General features: G+C 42.6%; 1 protein-coding gene across 3 annotated transcripts in view; it reads right to left on the bottom strand.

Moving 5' to 3' along the window:
* The window catches only part of EIF2B3 (eukaryotic translation initiation factor 2B subunit gamma), a 129,985-nt gene that overhangs the window by 12,157 nt on the left and 104,251 nt on the right, over positions 1 to 13,577 (bottom strand). For all 3 annotated transcript variants that reach the window (XM_045980712.1, XM_045980721.1, XM_045980703.1), the window contains exon 11: positions 1,183 to 1,286. In XM_045980712.1, the coding sequence (XP_045836668.1) occupies positions 1,183 to 1,286 (104 nt within the window). The remainder of the gene's footprint in view (positions 1 to 1,182; positions 1,287 to 13,577) is intronic.

The following is a 13,577-nucleotide window of genomic DNA, read 5'->3' as shown; positions in this document are numbered from 1 at the left end:
CTCAGGTCATAATCCCAGGGTCCTGGGATGGAGCCCCGAATTGGGCTCTCTGCTCAGCAGGGAGCCTGCTTCCTTCTCTCTCTCTGCCTGCCTCTCTGTCTACTTGTGATCTGTCTGTCAAATAAATAAATAAAATCTTTTTTTTTTTTTTAAGATTTTATTTATTTATTTGACAGAGAGAGATCACAAGTAGACAGAGAGGCAGGCAGAGAGAGAGAGAGGGAAGCAGGCTCTCTGCTGAGCAGAGAGCCCGATGCGGGACTTGATCCCAGGACCCTGAGATCATGACCTGAGCCAAAGGCAGCGGCTTAACCCACTGAGCCACCCAGGCACCCCAAATAAAATCTTTTTAAAAACCACAAAACTTTAAAAAAAAGATAAATAAAGACGCAGTCTGTGGAGCCCCTGCCCATTACAATAGTAACATCAAAAATCACTGACCACAGATCACCAGAACAAATATGATAACAATGAAAAAGTCTGAAATATTGCAAGAATTACCAAAGTGTGACACAGAGACATGAAGTGAGCAAATATGTTGGAAAAATGGTACGCAGAGACTTGCTCAACACAAGGTCGCAACAAACCCTCAATTTGTAAAAGAAATGCAGTATCTGTGCAGCGCAGTAAAACGAGGCATGCCTGTACAGTTCTTCTCCAGTGGCAGAGCAGAGTGAGCTAACACTGCACCTCCAAGACAGGAGCTCTAGTGAACAGGTTTCTGAAGAAACGGCTAACTTCCCCCAGGCCAGGAACCTACAGGACTACCTCTCTTCAAAAGCAGGTGAGACAAGGTGCTCAAGGTGTCTAGGAGGTCAAAAGTGGGTTTCAACACTTTTGCTGGATTACTGGCCCTTCTCACATAGGTCCAAGAGCCACTGTAAAGTATTGGTGCTAATCTGGGCCATTAGATCTTTTTGGTTACGTTTTAAAATTTTTGATAATAAGGCTGCATATATTTGTGAGCTTATCTGTAAGATACATTCCTAAAAATGGAACTGTTAAGTCAATGTTAACAGGTTAGACAATGATGTCAATTCTCCTCCAAAGACAGCTTTATCGATTCATGGTCTCACCCACAGAGAATGCATGTGCTTGTCCCCTAATCGTCACCAGCACTGAGCACCAACTGTACTACCATGCTAGGAAAAAAATGGCATCTGTGATTGTAATTTGGTTTACCTTTGGCTTCAATCCTCTGGCCACTTCCAATTAGGCAGTTCTTGATATCCGCTCCCTTCTCTATCACAGCATTGTTGCAGATAACGCTGTCTTGGATGTTGCTTCTGGAACACAATAAACAGCCAGGTTACAGAATGTCCGTGGCTCTCATCAGCATCCTCACCACGATGGGTTGGGGGTTCTGGCTCCTCCATAGGCTAGGAATAGCTGCTCCATCCAGTTAATGGCTACATGCCTCAAATTATCACTGGGAGAGAGAATGGCTAAGCTGGCCCAAGGGTGGACCTGGTTTTAGTGAAGTCCAGACTTCAGACAGGCTCCTAATGATCTTTCCTGCCAAGGCTTGAAAACTGCAGACCCCGTGACTTCAGTTCTTTAGGTAGTCGTTCCTGGACTGATCCATCACTCAGCTGCTCACCTGGGAATATATCCCAAATTTCATTGAAGGCTTAAGTCCCATGAATTTCCCTAGGAGATCAGCTATGGGAAAAACAGGTGCCCCACAGCTCTCACTACAGACTTTTGGTTAATTAAAACCAAACTTGTTTAGAAAACAAAAACAAAAAACAAAACCCAGTGTTTTTTAAACTAGTTCCAGGCCACATCAAAGACTACTCCAGGGGTGCCTGGGTGGCTCAGTATGTTAAGCCTCTGCCTTCTGTTCAGGTCATGATCTTAGGGTCTGGGGATCAAGCCCCAGGTCAGGCTCTCTGCCCAGTGGGGAGCCTGCTTCCCCCTCTCTGTCTGCCTGCCTCTCTACCTTGTGATCTCTCTCTCTGTCAAATAAATAAATAAAAATATATTTTTTAAAGGTTTTATTTATTTATTTGACAGAGAGAGATCACAAGCAGGCAGAGTGGCAGGCAGAGGGAAAGAGAGAAGCAGACTCCCCACCAAGCAAGGAGCCCGATGTGGGACTCGATTCCAGAACCGTGGGATCATGACCTGAGCCAAAGACAGCTGTTGAACCAACTGAGCCACCCAGACATCCCAATAAATAAAAATCTTAAAAAAAAACAAACAAAAACAAACAAAAAAAAACCTACCCCAGATCCTACATTCTCAAGAGTTAGCACCTCTTGCTCTCGGCATTTTAATGTGTTTAAAGAGCATCTTTTTGGCTCCTAAAGACTGGTAGGTGAGAAGACAGGTCGTTTTGAAAACCTTCACTAGCACTGCCTACCTACTCTATGCAGATGTCGTGTAAATAATACTCTAGGTACGTTACAGGAGTGACTTACAAATCCAGCCATTTCATCAGAAAAATCACTTGGACAGTGTAAAAAATAAACAAAAATACCCTCATTGTCTTGGCTTCCATCAATCCTTTTGGTAGGTCTGAGATGGGGGCCTCATGAATTTAATTAGAAAAAAAGAGCTTCCTAGATGATTCTGGGAGTATCATTTTTGCCTCTGATGCAGTAAAAAATAACAACCACATTTTGCAGATGAGGTAACAAACAGATTTAGGGAAGTTAAACCATTTGCCCCAAACCACATAATTGTCAAGCAGCAGATTCAAATCTAGGTCTGCCCGACTCCAGAACCCATACATTTAATTATAACGCCATATAAAAAAATCAAGGGAAGGAAAGGCTGGAGGAAGCTTGCTTGGAACTGCCAAGCTGCTCTTGAGAGCCAAATGGCTCTGTGGAGGGAAGGGCTCAGCCCTAACAGGGAAATATTCACTACCTTAAAGAGTCAGAAGTGGGCAGCTAAAGCGGAGAAGGAAGGTGAGCAGGAAGGGTGTGAGCATCCATTTAAACAAAACAAAACAAAACGCCAATTAAGGAAAAATCCTCAGGCAACCCAGGAGGTATGGGGGATGGCGAGGGGGACATTCCAAGGCCTGAAACTATTTGTGCAGAGGCTATTAAAAAAGATTCTTCCCAAACGCCAAAACTTTTTAGTAAAATGCAGAAAAGGAATTCTAGCCTGCTGTGGCATTCCAGAGTCTTCTTTATCTCCATTCTTCTGGAAAGTTAAGCCAGTTGGAAAGCAGCAAAAGGCAAGAGCCACAGCACCTCTGTGGTGTGGGCTAGAGACAGGCAGATAGTATTAGTTTGTTTTTTGGCTCAGATTCAGAATATACACACAAAAAATCGGGATACACAGTGGGTGGGCATTAAGGGACCTTCCAGAACTTTCCAACTTGTCTTCTGCTTTAGGCAAAGCAGTTCAGTTAGCAGCTAGAGTGGCTCCTGCTTCTTGATGAAAATTCCCCCAAGAAGAGTAGTAAAGAGGTATAGAAAGCCTCAGAAACAGGTTCCTGGGACAAAGCAGGCTTACAATTGGCTACTAGCTTCTCACTGAAAGTCTTCTTTCTTTTTCCAGAGTGGGAGTAGGAGGATACCTCCTGCCCAGTAGTTTAAGAGCCTGAGAACACAGGTTCTGGAGCTAGGAAAGGGGTAAACATAGTTGGCATAGACCAAAACAGCCAAGAGGAATTCAAGAGGCCATTTAATTAGAGACTACTACATGGCTATTTTGGGATTTGGGATATAAGTGGGAACCATTTCTGGAAGGAAGAGGCTAGACTGATTGAGGTCAGAATTCCATAGGAATGGATAGCCTGGGTTCTCCTTCTGTCCAGCCAGTCTGATTGAGGTGTTCAGGAACCTCGTCTCATTTAGTTTATGTGTAATTCCCTCTGAGACCCATAAACTAGCAATGTAGAATCTGCAGATATGATGGGGGAAAAGTGGGTTGACTAAAAAGAAGCTGGGGCTGTCCTGAAGCTCTTGGTCAGTGGATCTGTGGAAGGCTTTGAGATGAACACCTGACAAATGACAATTTATTTGACAGAGATCACAAGTAGGCAGAGAGAGAGTGTGAAGCTCTTTTCTGCCATTTGTTTCTTCATTGTTTCCTATAACCACTGGTATGGTCACAAGTCACCTCCATGAGCAAGGCTGAGGTATTCTGGAAAAATGTCAAGCCAATAGAGCTTTCTGTCTGTCCAGAAAGAAATTCCAAGATTAAGGATTTTACTGGATGTATGAGTGTGTGCTCACCCTGGAGAGGAAGGATGATACTACCATATCAACTAAGCTCTCTCCAGGTTGCCAATCTATAATATAATAATGGCTTTGCCTTTTCTATTTTTTTTTTAATTTTTAAAGATTTTATTTATTTGACAGAGAGAGAGAGAGAGATCACAAGAAGGCAGAGAGGCAGGCAGAGAGAGGTGGTGGTGGGCGGGGGAAGCAGGCTCCCTGCTGAGCAGAGAGCCCAATGTGGGGCTTAGTCCCAGGACCCTGAGATCATGACCTGAGCCAAAGGCAGAGGCTTTACCCAATGAGCCACCCAGGCGCCCCTCTTTTGCCTTTTCTGGTTAGTGCATAAAGCCAAGGGGAGTGACTTCTTTACAGCTCAAGCAAAGAACTGACCCAATGCCAAAACTATGGTTTTTGCCATGTAGTTTTAACTCTTAGCTCAGTACTAAGGACTCTGCTGTGCTAATACCTGGTTGTTTTTCTAAGAAGCTGCTGAGAGATGGCTAAGACTAATGGGTTTCAGTCCTCATTTCTACTTGGTGGGGTTAAATTATTTTGGGGGGGCAAAGGAAGAGGGAGAATCTTTTTTTTTTTTTTAAGATTTTATTTATTTATTTGACAGAGATCACAAGTAGGCAGAGAGAGAAAGGGTAGCAGGCTCCCTGCTGAGCAGAGAGCCCAGCACGGGGCTCGATCCCAGGACCCTGAGATCATGACCCGAGCTGAAGGCAGAGGCTTTAACCCACTGAGCCACCCAGGTGCCCCAGGAGAGAGAATCTTAACCACCCTTCATGCTTAGCTCAGCTCAGAGCTGAGCAGAAGGCTGGGTTCCTTCACAACCCTGAGATCATGCCCTGAGCCAAAATCAAGAATCGGATGTTTAACTGACTGAGCCACCCAGGCGCCCCTTGGTGTGGTTAAATTTTAAGCAAAACTGCAGGCTTTGGGAAACTACCCTGAAAATCCTAATGCTTCAGTGGAGAAGAGACCATGAGAAAGACCACAGAGGTCTGCAGTAAGATCTGGAGATCCACTGCTTGGCCAGGATACTATACCACATCATGCTCCCCGGCCTAGGACACAAGGAAGAAGCCCTGGGGGAGCCTGGGTAGCTCAGTTGGTTAAGCCTCTGCTTCCAGGAAAGGGCATAATCCTGGGGAGCCCGCTTCTCATCTCTCTCCATCTGTCCCTCCCCACCACTCTCTCTCAAATAAATAAATCTTTTTTTTACAAGGTTTTATTCATTTTTTTGACAGAGAGAGACATACAGCAGGCGAGGGAACATAAGCAGGAGGGTGGGAGAGGGAGAAGCAGGCTTCCTGCTGAGCAGGGAGCCAGATGTGGGGCTTGATCCCAGGACCCTGGGATCACGACCTGAGCCGAAGGCAGATGCTTAATGACTGAGCCATCCAGGCGCCCCAATAAATAAAATCTTAAAAAAAAAAAAAAAAGAAAAGAAGAAGTCCTGGCCAGGGAAGCAAAAGGGCCTCCAGATTTTAGTTGCTCTTCTGGCTTTGGTTAGAACTTTCTTCAGTTTATTACAGAAGAAAAGGGAACTCACATAACTCTAATGTCGAATATTTCTCAGTCATTACACAAAGCATTTTAAGTTCATTATGTAACTTAATCCTTTTGGCAAGCCTGCAGGGATGGTGGTATTTATTCTAATTTTTAGAGAGAAATTTGAGGCTCGCAGTGGTTAAGCAATGTGCCCAAGTGTACATAGTGGTAAGTGACTCTCCTTTGTGTGAGGGGCTTGGACTCAGCCGGTGACTGGGCAGTATTTGGCAAAGAGCCATCAATCTGGTCAGTAACCCTGAGGACAGGTAGGTTCTTCTCTGGAAGGAGCTGGCAGGCTTTCTAAACTTACTCATAACCTTGGGTAAGGAAAGAGTATGGAACTGGAGATACACATAGTTTTTCTAGGTATATGATTAAAGGCCTATTTTAGGCCAGCTCACTACTTCAGTCCAAAGATTTTGATTCACCCAGATTTCCCCAGAGGCAAGAGCTTCCTAAGCTTAGCCCAAGGGGTCCTTGTCCAGGAGTCCCTCTAGATGAAGAACCATTTATTATTATTATTATTATTATTATTATTATTATTAAAGATTTTTTGTATTTATTTGTCAGAGAATGAGAGAGAGAGAGAGAATGAGCACACAAGCAGGGGGAGCAGCAGGCAGAGGGAGAAGCAGGCTCCCCACTGAGTAAGGAGCCCATTGTAGACTCGATCCCAGGACCCTGGGATCATGACCTGAGCCGAAGACAGAGGCTTAACCAACTGATCCTCCTAGGTATCCTCCATGTATTATTTTTAATGAAATATTTCAGGCACAGAGGTGCCTGGCGGCTCAGTGGGTTAAGCCTCTGCCTTGGGCTCAGGTCATGTTCCCAGGGTCCTGGGATTGAGCCCCGCATAGGGCTCTCTGCTCAGTGGGGAGCCTGCTTCCCCTTCTCCCTCTGCTTGCCTCTCTGCCTACTTGTGATCTCTGTGTCAAGTAAATAGATAAAATATTTTTTTTTTTTAAATATTTCAGGCACAGAAAAAAGTATATATTAGTAGACGACATATAGTATTGTTTTCCATGTTTTAAAATTTTATATAAATGCTACAATTCTCTATGTTTCCCTCTGCAACTTGGTTTTTTCTCCTTCAACATTATTATTTGTGATGTTCATCCAGGTTGATTCAGGTAATGACATAATGCTTGAAGAAATATTTTACCTAGGGGGGAGGAGTCAAGATGGCGGAGAAGTAGCAGGCTGAGACTACATCAGGTAGCAGGAGATCAGCTAGATAGCTTATCTAAACATTGCAAACACCTACAAATCCAACGGGAGATCGAAGAGAAGAACAGCAATTCTAGAAACAGAAAATCAACCACTTTCTGAAAGGTAGGACTGGCAGAGAAGTGAATCCAAAACGACGGGAAGATAGACTGCGGTGGGAGGGGCCGGCTCCCAGAAAGCGGCGGAGCAACAGAGCACAAAATCAGGACTTTTAAAAGTCTGTTCCACTGAGGGACATTGCTCCAGAGGCTAAACCAGGGTGAAGGCCATGCAGGGTCAGCGTGGCCCCAGGTCCCGTAGGGTCACAGAAGGATCGGGGATGATGGTGTGTCGCAGAGCTCACAGGTATTAGAACGGGGAAGCCGGCTACAGAGACAGAACCGAGGACTGAGCTCTCAGCTTGGGGTTACCTTGAACTGGTCGCAGGCTGGGTGAACTTGGAGTGTGGCCGGAGGCTGGTGATACGGGAGTGATTGGGCACTGTTCTCTGGGGGTGCACTGAGAAGTGGGGCCCCGGGCTCTCGGCTCCTTCGGGCCGGAGACTGGGAGACCGCCATTTTCATTCCCGTCCTCCGGAACTCTACGGAAAGCGTTCAGGGAACAAAAGGTCCGGAAGTGAACCCAAGCGGATTACTTAGTCCGCCCCCCCCAAGGGCGGTGCAATTCCACCTTGGGCAAAGACACTTGAGAGTCACTACAACAGGCCCCTTCCCCAGAAGATCAACAAAAAATCCAGCCAGGACGAAGTTCACCTACCAAGGAAAGCAGGTTCAATACCAAGGACAGCAGCGGAATTCCAGAGGAGGAGAAAGCAAAGCACGGAACTCATGGCTTTCTCCCCATGATTCTTTAGTCTTGTGGTTAATTTAATTTTTTTTTCAATTTTTTTTATTCTTCTGCTAAATTTTTAAAAAAACTTTTACCCTTTTCTTTTTTTAATGTTTTTTAACTAGTTTATCTAATATATATTTTTTTCTTTCTTTTTTATATTTTTTCTTTATTTTTCTTTTTTCAATTTTTTCTGAACTTCTTTTTATCTCCTTTCTCCCCCCCACGATTTGGGGTCTCTTCTGATTTGGTTAAAGCGCATTTTTCTGGGGCCTTTGCCACCCTTTTAGTATTTTACTTGTTTCTTCATATACTTTTATCTGGACAAAATGACAAGGCGGAAAAATTCACCACAAAAAAAAGAACAAGAGGCAGTACTGAAGGCTAGGGACCTAATCAATACAAACATTGGTAATATGTCAGATCTAGAGTTCAGAATGACGATTCTGAAGGTTCTAGCCAGGCTCGAAAAAGGCATGGAAGATATTAGAGAAACCCTCTCTGGAGATATAAAAGCCCTTTCTGGAGAAATAAAAGAGCTAAAATCTAACCAAGTTGAAATAAAAAAAGCTATTAATGAGGTGCAATCAAAAATGGAGGCTCTCGGGGCGCCTGGGTGGCTCAGTGGGTTAAAGCCTCTGCCTTCGGCTCAGGTCATGATCCCAGGGTCCTGGGATCCAGCCCCTCATCGGGCTCTCTGCTCAGCAGGAAGCCTGCTTCTCTTCCTTTCTCTCTCTGCCTGCCTCTCTGCCTACTTGTGATCTCTGTCTGTCAAATAAATAAATAAATAAATAAAAAATGGAGGCTCTCACTGCTAAGATAAATGAGGCAGAAGAAAGAATTACTGATATAGAAGACCAAATGACAGAGAATAAAGAAGCTGAGCAAAAGAGGGACAAACAGCTACTGGACCACGAGGGGGAATTCGAGAGATAAGTGACACCATAAGACGAAACATTAGAATAATTGGGATTCCAGAAGAAGAAGAAAGAGAGAGGGGAGCAGCAGGTATATTGGAAAGAATTATTGGAGAGAATTTCCCTAATATGGCAAAGGGAACAAGCATCAAAATCCAGGAGGTACAGAGAACCCCCCTCAAAATCAACAAGAATAGGTCCACACCCCATCACCTAATAGTAAAATTTACAAGTCTTGGTGACAAAGTGAAAATCCTGAAAGCAGCCGGGAAAAGAAGTCTGTAACATACAATGGTAAAAATATTAGATTGGCAGCAGACTTATCCACATAGACCTGGCAGGCCAGAAAGAGCTGGCATGATATATTCAGAGCACTAAACGAGAAAAACATGCAGCCAAGAATACTATATCCAGCTAGGCTATCATTGAAAATAGAAGGAGAGATAAAAAGCTTCCAGGGCAAACAAAAACTGAAAGAATTTGCAAACACCAAACCAGCTCTACAGGAAATATTGAAAGGGGTCCTCTAAGCAAAGAGAGAGCCTAAAAGTAGTAGATCAGAAAGGAACAGAGATAATATACAGTAATAGTCACCTTACAGGCAATACAATGGCACTAAATTCATATCTCTCAATAGTTACCCTGAATGTTAATGGGCTAAATGCCCCAATCAAAAGACACAGGGTATCAGAATGGATAAAAAAACAAAACCCATCTATATGTTGCCTACAAGAAACTCATTTTATTTATTTATTTTTTTTTTTTTAAAGATTTTATTTATTTATTTGACAGCGAGAGAGAGATCACAAGTAGGCAGAGGGAGAGAGAGAGGGAAGCAGGCTCCCTGCTGAGCAGAGATCCCGATATGGGACTCGATCCCAGGACTCTGAGATCATGACCTGAGCCGAAGGCAGCGGCTTAACCCACTGAGCCACCCAGGCGCCCCAAGAAACTCATTTTAGACCCGAAGAAACCTCCAGATTTAAAGTGAGTGGGTGAAAAACAATTTACCATGCTAACAGCCATCAGAAGAAGGCTGGGGTGGCAATCCTCATATCAGCTCAATTAGATTTTAAGCCAAAGACTATAATAAGAGATGAGGAAGGACACTATATCATACTCAAAGGGTCTGTCCAACAAGAAGATCTAACAATTTTAAATATCTATGCCCCTAACGTGGGAGCAGCCAACTATATAAACCAATTAATAACAAAATCAAAGAAACACATCAATAATAATACAATAATAGTAGGGGACTTTAACACTCCCCTCACTGAAATGGACAGATCATCCAAGCAAAAGATCAACAAGGAAATAAAGGCCTTAAATGACACATTGGATCAGATGGACATCACAGATATATTCAGAACATTTCATCCCAAAGCAACAGAATACACATTCTTCTCTAGTGCACATGGAACATTCTCCAGAATAGATCACATTCTGGGTCCTAAATCAGGTCTCAACCAGTATCAAAAGATTGGGATCATCCCCTGCATATTTTCAGATCACAATGCTCTGAAGCTAGAACTCAATCACAAGAGGAAATTTGGAAAGAACCCAAATACATGGAAAGTAAACAGCATCCTTCTAAAGAATGAATGGGTCAACCAGGAAATTAAAGAAGAATTGAAAAAATTCATGGAAACAAATGATAATGATAATGAAAACACAACGGTTCAAAATCTGTGGGACACAGCAAAGGCAGTCCTGAGAGGAAAATATATAGTGGTACAAGCCTTTCTCAAGAAACAAGAAAGGTCTCAAGTATACAACCTAACCCTACACCTAAAGGAGCTAGAGAAAGAACAAGAAAGAAACCTTAAACCCAGCAGAAGGGAAATCATAAAGATCAGAGCAGAAATCAATGAAATAAAAACCAAAAAAATAATAGAACAAATCAACAAAACTAGGAGCTGGTTCTTTGAAAGAATCAGTAAGATTGATAAACCCCTGGCCAGACTTATGAAAAAGAAAAGAGAAAGGACCCAAATAAATAAAATTATGAATGAAAGAGGAGAGATCATAACTAACACCAAAGAAATACAGACAATTATAAGAACCTACTATGAGCAACTCTACGCCAACAAATTTGACAATCTGGAAGAAATGGATGCATTCCTAGAGACATATAAACTACCACAACTGAACCAGGAAGAAATAGAAAACCTGAACAGGCCCATAACCAGTAAGGAGATTGAAACAATCATCAAAAATCTCCAAACAAACAAAAGCCCAGGGCCAGATGGTTTCCCAGGGGAATTCTACCAAACATTTAAAGAAGAACTAATTCCTATTCTCCTGAAACTGTTCCAAAAAATAGAAATGGAAGGAAAACTTCCAAACTCATTTTATGAGGCCAGCATCACCTTGATCCCAAAACCAGACAAGGATCCCACCAAAAAAGAAAACTACAGACCAATATCCTTGATGAACACAGATGCAAAAATACTCACCAAAATACTACCCAATAGGATTCAACAGTACATTAAAAGGATTATTCACCACTACCAAGTGGGATTTATTCCAGGGCTGCAAGGTTGGTTACGCAAATCAATCAATGTGATACAACACATTAATAAAAGAAAGAACAAGAACCATATGATACTCTCAATAGATGCTGAAAAAGCATTTGACAAAGTACAGCATCCCTTCCTGATCAAAACTCTTCAAGGTGTAGGGATAGAGGGCACATACCTCAATATTATCAAAACCATCTATGAAAAACCCACCGCAAATATCATTCTCAATGGAGAAAAACTGAAAGCTTTGCCGCTAAGGTCAGGAACACGGCAGGGATGTCCATTATCACCACTGCTATTCAACATAGTACTAGAAGTCCTAGCCTCAGCAATCAGACAACAAAAAGAAATTAAAGGCATCCAAATTGGCAAAGAAGAAGTCAAACTATCACTCTTCGCAGATGATATGATACTATATGTGGAAAACCCAAAAGACTCCACTCCAAAACTGCTAGAACTTGTACAGGAATTCAGTAAAGTGTCAGGATATAAAATCAATGCACAGAAATCAGTGGCATTTCTGTACACCAACAACAAGACAGAAGAAAGAGAAATTAAGGAGTCAATCCCATTTACAATTGCACCCAAAACTATACGATACCTAGGAATAAACCTAACCAAAGAGGCTAAGAATCTATATGCAGAAAACTATAAAGTACTCATGAAAGAAATTGAGGAAGACACAAAGAAATGGAAAAATGTTCCATGCTCCTGGATTGGAAGAATAAATATTGTGAAAATGTCTATGCTACCTAACTACACATTTAATGCAATCCCTATCAAAATACCATCCATTTTTTTCAAAGAAATGGAACAAAGAATCCTAAAATTTATATGGAACCAGAAAAGACCTCAAATAGCCAAAGGAATATTGAAAAAGAAAGCCAAAGTTGGTGGCGTCACAATTCCGGACTTCAAGCTCTATTACAAAGCTGTCATCATCAAGACAGCATAGTACTGGCACAAAAACAGACACATAGATCAATGGAACAGAATAGAGAGCCCAGAAATAGACCCTCAACTCTATGGTCAACTAATCTTTAACAAAGCAGGAAAGAATGTCCAATGGAAAAAAGACAGCCTCTTCAATAAATGGTGCTGGGAAAATTGGACAGCCACATGCAGAAAAATGAAATTGGACCACTTCCTTACACCACACATGAAAATAGACTCAAAATGGATGAAGGACCTCAATGTGAGAAAGGAATCCATCAAAATCCTTGAGGAGAACACAGGCAGCAACCTCTTCGACCTCAGCCGCAGCAACATCTTCCTAGGAACATCGCCAAAGGCAAGGGAAGCAAAGGCAAAAATGAACTATTGGGATTTCATCAAGATCAAAAGCTTTTGCACAGCAAAGGAAACAGTTAACAAAACCAAAAGACAACTGACAGAATGGGAGAAGATATTTGCAAACGACACATCAGATAAAGGGCTAGTGTCCAAAATCTATAAGGAACTTAGCAAACTCAACACCCAAAGAACAAATAATCCAATCAAGAAATGGGCAGAGGACACGAACAGACATTTCTGCAAAGAAGACATCCAGATGGCCAACAGACACATGAAAAAGTGCTCCACATCACTCGGCATCAGGGAAATACAAATCAAAACCACAATGAGATATCACCTCACACCAGTCAGAATGGCTAAAATTAACAAGTCAGGAAATGACAGATGCTGGCGAGGATGCGGAGAAAGGGGAACCCTCCTCCACTGTTGGTGGGAATGCAAGCTGGTGCAACCACTCTGGAAAACAGCATGGAGGTTCCTCAAAATGTTGAAAATAGAGCTACCCTATGACCCAGCAATTGCACTACTGGGTATTTACCCTAAAGATAGAAACGTAGTGATCCGAAGGGGCACGTGCACCCGAATGTTTATAGCAGCAATGTCTACAATAGCCAAACTATGGAAAGAACCTAGATGTCCATCAACAGATGAATGGATAAAGAAGATGTGGTATATATACACGATGGAATACTATGCAGCCATCAAAAGAAATGAAATCTTGCCATTTGCGACGACGTGGATGAACTAGAGGGTATCATGCTTAGTGAAATAAGTCAATTGGAGAAAGACAACTATCATATGATCTCCCTGATATTAGGAAGTGGAGATGCAATATGGGGGGTTAAGGGGATAGAAGAATAAATGAAACAAGATGGGATTGGGAGGGAGACAAACCATAAGTGACTCTTAATCTCACAAAACAAACTGAGGGTTGCTGAGGGGAGTGGGGTTATGGACATTGGGGAGGGTATGTGCTATGGTGAGTGCTGCGAAGTGTGTAAACCTGGCGATTCACAGACCTGTACCCCTGGGGATAAAAATACATTATA

Source organism: Meles meles, chromosome 1 (assembly GCF_922984935.1).
Source record: "Meles meles chromosome 1, mMelMel3.1 paternal haplotype, whole genome shotgun sequence".
NCBI classification, from domain to species: Eukaryota; Metazoa; Chordata; class Mammalia; order Carnivora; family Mustelidae; genus Meles; species Meles meles.
This window is presented reverse-complemented; position numbering and strand designations above follow the sequence as displayed.